This window comes from Dendroctonus ponderosae, unplaced genomic scaffold, assembly GCF_020466585.1.
Source record: "Dendroctonus ponderosae isolate FM_Combo_2020 unplaced genomic scaffold, Dpon_F_20191213v2 Dpon_F_20191213_1, whole genome shotgun sequence".
In the NCBI taxonomy this organism is placed as follows: Eukaryota; Metazoa; Arthropoda; class Insecta; order Coleoptera; family Curculionidae; genus Dendroctonus; species Dendroctonus ponderosae.
Genome location: NW_026017110.1, coordinates 61,807,929 through 61,816,332, shown reverse-complemented (window position 1 = coordinate 61,816,332; position 8,404 = coordinate 61,807,929). Strand labels below are relative to the sequence as shown.

Here is an 8,404-nt window from a genome sequence, read left to right as displayed (position 1 = left end):
CTTTTTAGAAAGTGAACCATGGATGGGGAATTGTTGGCAGTTTTCTCAAAAAATGCTTGAATTGAAGAAGTTTTAGCTTTGCGTGATTTTTTTAGAGTTGCAAAATCCACTTGAACATGACGCTGCTTTTTTCGAAGTTTCTCAAGCCCCCTTTGAGCCACAGAATTCGTTTTGGCGTCGTTGGATAGATAATTGAAAACTCGATTCAGTCAGAACAACACAAGTGAGCAAATGCGAGTTGTTCTGACCCAGAAAGCGAAATTTGAACTGGTCGGTAGATCGCCTTGTAAATTCGTGTGTCCGACTTTGTGCTCACCCCTCTGTCTTGTTTGTGCTTTGTGAATTTCAATTTCTACAACAAAATGCGGCCAAAGCGAAAATCGCTACAATTAACTGTAAAGATAATTAAAGAGCAAAGCCATAACACCTGACGAACCTCTGAAGGGCCCCATAGAGATATGCTGGTAAAACCGAGTAGGTGCTGGGCAAATCAAAGGACAAGTTAATTGACAAGTGAGTAGGAAATGAGGGTCAGATAAGTTATTATTACCAATGGAGCCGAGCTCGAGTTTCTTGTATTGACAATTCCATAACTTTTCCGATAAATCTAAATAATATATCCCTGTGCCAACAAGAAAACGAATCAGTAGATAATCAAATATGAGCCGGAACATAAACCTGTGTAGAAATTTCAGATAAAGTTATGGAACATCTAGATATTTGCAATCGTATAAATTTTGATGGCCCGTAAAACGGAAGCGTCTTTTTTGCGGATCAAATTATTTCACTGCTAGTCAAAATATATCGCAGATAGAATTTTTGGGACAAACTAATCTTGTTTGCCTGTCCCCATTTGTATCTCTTTTACTGAATTGATTTTTCGAACAAACTTTTATGGGTATTGTAAGAAAATTTGTTAGAGGAGTAAAGCATTAGAGTTACATTAGTTCGTTGAATGAAAAAATAAGTTTCATTCAAGCCACTTACAATGATGTGTTTCGAGATAATTGAAGTAATTTTAGAATTCCTGCATTTAATCTCTGGTCCATTCTGGCTAACAATCAACAACGTCCCAGGAGCAATCCCCAGCTAAATGGTAACGGCGGTGTAATTTGAGCAAAAGTTTCACTGAGCTCAGAAAAAAATATCGCAGAACTTTTTATCCTCCTGCAATTTTCGGAGCCTGCTGACTTGCAGTTCACCTTCACTGTTATTAGGTTCAAGCAACGGGTATTTCGGAGACGATCCTTTTTACCGATAAGAAGTCTTGTTATCATTATGATGTGGCTAAGGGCACGACCGTTAAACTTTCGACCTTGTAGTCTCTATAATCTCGTAATCTTCTTATCGTTTCTTTCAGCTCAGCGAGGTATTATGTCAGTTTTCCCATTCTTTGCAATTTTCCAAATACCACTATATATTACTAGCAGTTTCCATAAAAAGGCATTTTTGCCCATCAAATAACCAGATTAGGGATTCGTTTAACAACACAACTGGCCGTACCTTCATGTCAGCTTGATTGACCAAATATTGATGTTTTACCAATTCTGCTATAAATTATACTTTACTGATTAATGACAGGCGCGAAGGCTGAACATCGTGGCAGAGCAAATATGTACAGAAAAAATCCCGGTACACTCTAACCAGTCTAACCGGAATAATTCAAAGGGGAATTTGCAAATCTCCTCTCTACCCCCTATAGAAATATTAAAATTTACCGGAACCTTTGAATTTGTGTTCTTTCCACGAGAAATTCTACAGTGGGAGCATTTTTCCACTAGGCGACTCGGTTTAGTTAACAACTTGTAAATTATTCAGCACCCGAAACAGAAGAAAACACTTTACCTCCGAAACGAAATGCATTTCGATTAAATAGAATTTTCGCTATAAAATAGATAATTTGCACAGTCGAATGGAATACGCAATGCCTTTTGGCATGTAATGCGATTCGCTAAACTCTATAAGGATTGGCAGTTCGGTTGCCAAAATTTCAATGACTTTTCCTTAAATTCTTGAGAAAAAGCTACTAATTCTAGTGCTAGGTTGGTTTAGAAAATGTCGACTTGTCGCATAAGTATGGACGGGCTTGATGAAATACGAGTATTTCAAACTTACAATGGAGCCCATCTAGATCCAGTATATTGTTGGTTAAATATCGTGGAAAAATGCCAAAAGCTAAATTTTTAAACCGGATGCATTCGTGTGCATTCGAATGGGAAAGTAACTTTGCTTCAAGTTATTGTACTTAGAATTTTCGGCCATAAAATACCTTTCTATTATGTGCAGTTTTCAACTTTGGCTAGTATTTATTCTTTCCATAGTCGCGCTAAACACGAGGGGGCTTTTACGGACCGATAAACTTTCAGAACGATCTTGAAAGCTTTATTACGAACATTTCCTTCACTTAAATTCTAAAATCTTCGATTTTTTTTATCGTTTAGCTAATACTATAAAAGCGTTATACTAGACAAAGAACGTGGAATTTGGCGGCTGAACTTCAGTAAAGCTTTCGACTGTGTCACTGCCACATCTCTTTATCTTGAGTACTTAATAAGAATCACTTTTTGAGGCAATTGCGGTCAAACTCAGCGTCCGTCTGTATTTGCTTTACAGAAGAGAGCGATAAGATCCAGGCTTGTGCCAGCCATCGGGCGACTGTTCGTCGCCTTCAGGATTCTTACTCTAAACTTACATTTTGATCCTGCTGACGGCTTGGTTTATGTTTGCAAAGTTTCGATTTGATCGTTTTAATCCGACTGTTCATTGAACTTAAATTGTGTTTTTCGTTCTACCAATCAATTACTAAATTCAATGTGCTCAATATATTTATGTTTCAGTTTTTACATTTAAATTAGGTAGATTTTAAACCCTAGATGGATGACTATCGAAAACGTAGATAATATTTTAGTCAGATTTCCATGATACTGATAAATGGCCTAATTTCTGGTTTGCTGGCAACTTGATGGGGTAATTATTTTTGCAAAGCATTTATTTACTAAATAGGTTTTACTTTGATGAAATTCGTATTCATAATTTTTGTGTGCCCCTTGAAAATCACTTTCAGCTTTGTGATGTATCAATAAAAACCAAAAATAACCAATAACAATGCTTTAATTGCGTTTGAGTGGCTCAGCTGGTTGTAATTTATATGTAGGGTCACTTAAATATTCACGTCGTTTCAATGTCTGGCTCATTAAGTTGGAGAGAAAGGGTTAATTTGATATGGGTTCAGTACACAATATTTGATAAGTATCAGGCAGTTAGATTCATGGCTTAGGAGAGCAATACAATTTATCGCTTCGAACTCGTCGGAAAACTTTTGGTTCAGCATATAGGTAAAGGGTTTGTCCGTAAATATTCCGGCTTTCGTATAGTTTAACATTAATTTCAGGGCTTAAACAGAATTAAATAAAACCACGAATAATCGTTTCAATATTGATTATCCAAAGTTGCTCTTTTGGAAATAATTAACATAGTTGAAAATAGATATTAGTTATTGGAAGTGAAGTTTGGAAGGTGTGAAAGCCTAATTGAAATGTTAATAACAATCAATCGACTTACTTTCTTCAGGGACTCCTTGTGCTTGAGGACATTGAATGCTTTCGTATTGGGTCCTTCCATAACTCGCGCTGTATACGGCCACTCTCGAATGTGGATTGCACTTCAGCTGAATTCGTTCATTCTCACAGGCCACTTTACTTCGAAACTCATCTGAAATTTTAAATTCATATTTAATGGGAGAATTTATGGAATAATCGATCTGGAGATAACTCTTGAATAAATGAGTTGAATCTTGAGGGAAATCTAAAGCGAGAAAGGATCTCAAGTTCCTAATATCAAACGTAGCCTTTTAGCCGCCTACTTATGTATTTATTGTCACTCTTACTTTGCATGTATTTTAACTTTGCTGAAACAATAGCAAACTGAATTATTTACCAAAAAACTTCCTTAATGTTTGCGAACTTTTGCTTCAAGAAAAAATAATGCCGACTGAATAAATTGAGATCATCCAACGCTGTAGAATATTGCGAGTATGTAGATGATCCGTTTACTTTCAGCCAAAGGATAAATAGTTCTTTTTTGATATCAGCAAACATTCTGGCCATGCTGAGGCGCTCGCAGTAATTTATTCAGAGCCGTATCATACGGTCGAAGGAAATAAACTGATCAATAGTCGAATGTCTTTATCATTTTTATTCTCGAATAGATTTCGTAAATCCATAGTTGCCTTATTCCTAATAAAGGCCAACTTTTCTGCACGATTTAGTGAAAATCGATGACATTGAGTCTAAAAATAAAAGATATAAAACAATGGGCCCTCAAGGTTGTATAGCGACGTAATTTTCTTGTTAAACAGAAAGCGTATTTAACTTGGAAATAGACTAATTTTAATTAATCGTAAAATTCCTGAAATACTACGAAGGTAAATCCGGAGAGTCACAAATTGAAAGCTCTAAATTTATCTATTTCGTACGCTCTTCTACTAGACAGCTTCGCTCTCTAGTTTAGTTTGGAACACTACCTGTGATTTAAATGATTTTATCTTACGATGTTGAGGTACTTTCTATGTAAGACATGCATACTGGGGAATATAATTGATGATCCTACTGCGTACAGAAACGTGATCGACGAGGAAATTGAAATTTTCCTCACAATATTAATGGGTTCTTTGGATTCATAATTTCTTCCTTAATTAGTATCAGATCCGCGATCATATATCTAAACATATTTCATACACTTTGAAAGTGAGCAATCGAAGTTTAATGTTCGACCGGAAATTTTCCCGCTTTTCCAACATTTTTGTTTGGCTCCGATAATATCACAGATAATTACGAATTACTGTGCGAAATGGATTAATCATTGACTAATACATTTCCAGAGCAGTATGTTTTGAGAAGAATATATAATTTTCGGGTTTATTCTGTTTAAACACCATGTTGATAGACGAGTTTAGTGGGTCATTATTCAATGCCAATTAATTTGTTGTTACACGCTGCGCCATGCTGAGCTTTCGAATAGTGAATAATGATAAAACAATACTTTAAACAACATCAACTGGGAGGTTTAAAAGTAGGGCTATTTTGGGTCTTCGCTGACAGTCTGGTACCTCATTCATTCCTAATCGAATTTGGACGAAAGTTGGCCAGCTTATAGATAACCTAAAGTTAATTAACTGTGCATAATGGATCCTATTTTCAGTAAAACTTAACCGAGTTAGTAAATTTGATTTTACGGTCTATTCTATGAAAGTAAAGAAAATTTACTGTGATATTCCTCATCGCATCCAATGGAAGACTTGTTTTCGAGGCCGAAATTAATTAATAGGAAACATTTTTTTTGGTCTAGATGGTTAGTTAAATTTGAAACTGGATTTTAGCTGTGCAAAGATTCAATTATATGAGTTAAACTTCGGCAGTCAACTCACTCTGAAAATTTCTTTCAACAGTTCCTGATAAGCAGAAGCACAAAATAAATCTTAAACAGAAATGTATTTCTGAGGAAAGGTATAGAGGTTTTCCTAAGTAGTCGTTTTATCTCGCGAATTCGCGGAAACAGTTTTATTTTGCGAATTTGTCTTCTTTACGGAAATGGGTTCGAAGACTTGATTTGCCCGCTCTCTTTTTCAGACCATCCTTTGTCCAGAACTCGCAATGTTTTTGCAAAAAGAATTGTCTCATTAGGAAACATTTCCGGATAATGGAGAGACTCGCCGTTCATCGATGCTTGAATTATTTTGATTCGTTCAAAACGAGCCAACTCTCAACTGGATTCTAATGAAAATTGTGCAGCCAATGTCTTTCTCGTTTGCCATATCTACAACACGACTTGATTATGCATTTCTGCTGTCAAATTAGATGCTCCCAGGAGGATTCTAATACGTTAATCAGTAGAAATGGCAGCTACATGTGATTGTATAAGTCATAAGCCGAGGTGCCGCCAGCGGCGGCTAGTTAATACACACTTTTAAAGTCAAAAAAGTAAAAAATTGTGCAGTTGCAAGATATGGATTCATCGTCGCCACTGAACAAATTTTAAAAACGAATATTTTAAAAATGTATTATTGAAGTTGCAGCTTATATGGAACATTTAAAATATAAATTATACTGCTGCTTCAGTCGACATAATTCGTCGACAAGTGTAGGTGAAGGACGATTGTAGGAAGCGTGCAAGGTATTCTGGCAAGATTTTCATCTCCGTCCGATATTCCAGTGTCTTGCTGCGAAAGTAATTTCATAGGTAGGGTCACAATATAATATAAAGATTTTACATTGCAATTCATTTTCTCATTTTGTCCGTAACATATTTTCCACATCTATCACCGAAGGCCCTGGAAAGTCGAGGCGAAACCGGTTTATCTGTCAAAATTGCTTTATGGCAATTTTTATGGTTTAACGTTGTGCTTTGGCCGTCTATATTGTGAACTATCGCCGAAGTTTGGCAGGCGCTTTATGATCCACCAGCATTACTTTTGATAAGTAGTGAGCAATAACAAACATTTCCCCGACTCGAAACACTCTTATTGCCTCTTAATCAGGACGGGCCAATCGATTTATCAAGAAAACCAGATGCATTAACGCAACCCTCTAATTATTTACCTTCTTAGGCACCCTTTTCAACCACGGATTCTCCCTTGGTCCTTTTCACAGATCCCACCAAAACATATGCTAGTAATTGAAATGAAAATAATGTGGAATTTTGTTAAATTTTAAAATTACTGCTGACTAATGCTGACTGACTAAATGCTGACTGTTGATCAGATAGCAACAAATTTCTTTGTCGTCTTTATTTGAAATAAACCTGTTGTAGAACAGCAATTAAATAGCAATTTAGCGACCTCTTTTCGAAAAATGTTTGTGAATTATACGAATTTCGCATCACCAATGTGGCCTGTAGTCGGTCGGTAGTTAAAAGGTAATTTAAAAAAAAAATGCACGTTTCAAATTTCGAGAAATTGGTGTATGTAAACACATTTGCCTGTGTGAGTTTAGAAAATAATTCCGTTTTAATTTTCTACATTGTGAAATGACAATTTAATTCCGTTCGAATGTTATTTTGGAACATGCAGTGAGTATTAAAAGAGGGAAAAATCTGGGGAGCTATTATACAACCAACATGGGTTCTAATCGCCCCTAGTGGAGTTACTTTGTAATGCAGGTAGTGTAGGAAATTTGGCCCATACATGCTTTGCAATATTAGCGCAGGTTAATAGCTTGTTCATTTTATCTTGATCGGATCAATATCTTCACATTTGCTGGACATTTGGGTAGGGACCAGCTTCTTTTTAATTAAACTTCACCAACTAATTGAACTTTGCTCTATTAAGTAATTAGCATTCAGCGCGTATCAAACAGTAATGACTTTCAGTAATTTGCCACTCATTCATGAAGAGATCTCTATCGGAATTATTATTACAAGGAAACATACTCTCAGCTTATACGGATCAAACTTGAATTCAATAATATTCAGGAGCTAAAGCACCGGAACGACACTTCCAGTAATAGAATTGTGGCTGCATAATGATCATTACCGTGCCCACCGGCTACAAGAGATGGATTGATTTTCAGAAAGCACTATTACCTCTAAGTTCAAGCGACTTAAATGGAAAATTTCCTTTATTAATCACTGCAATTTAAAACTTTTCCGCTAGAACTAGTAATTGGCCTGTTTTACCAACAACTTTGCTCGCAGGTGCGTTAAATTTGGTTTCGAGCGACTTTGGTGATTATGGCTTCAGCATTTTTAACTATTCGGTAATTAATCGAGCACCGAAATGGCGCAAGAATCTTTCAGTATTTATTCAAATTATACGGAGCAGTAAAATTATACTAAAGTTCCTTATTGATCTATTCGCAATTCATCTTAGTTAATCAGTTAAAGTCGTAAAATAAGAGAGTTTTTTATTTTTTACAAACTTCTTTTTGGGTATTTCGCCTCAAAAATTTTTGTCTTTGTCAAAAAGACTCAAAGAACACCAATCATACATAAAAACAGAGAATATCATAAATCACACATTTGCCAACTTGCATTTGATAATTGCCATAAAATTCAGTGGAATAATTCCACAATTTTAACAAAAGAACAATCCACAAAAAAACGTAAAATTAAAGAAAGCGCACTAATTTTACTAAATCAAAATAATTGTGTTGCTTTATGTTCATTTAATTTAAGTCATACATGGTTACCTATGCTAAAATCTGAAGTAGACCAGAGAAACATACACCCAAATTAAATTTACACCAAAATTATTAATTTAAACAATGAGATTAAGTCAAAGTCACATAACTGACAATTTGCACAGACGAATTATAAGAGCGAATTTTCATATATTGTATTATCCTACTATTGTTACACAATTTATTAACATACTCTTTTTTAGGTTCATTTAGGTTCTTTTGATAACGAT

General features: G+C 35.4%; 1 protein-coding gene across 2 annotated transcripts in view; it reads right to left on the bottom strand.

Annotated features, from left to right (window-relative positions):
• LOC109540956 (protein eva-1) overlaps positions 1 to 8,404 on the bottom strand; it is an 85,421-nt gene that overhangs the window by 11,857 nt on the left and 65,160 nt on the right. For both annotated transcript variants that reach the window (XM_019909533.2, XM_048661425.1), the window contains exon 4: positions 3,562 to 3,711. In XM_019909533.2, coding sequence (XP_019765092.1) covers positions 3,562 to 3,711 — 150 coding nt within the window. The remainder of the gene's footprint in view (positions 1 to 3,561; positions 3,712 to 8,404) is intronic.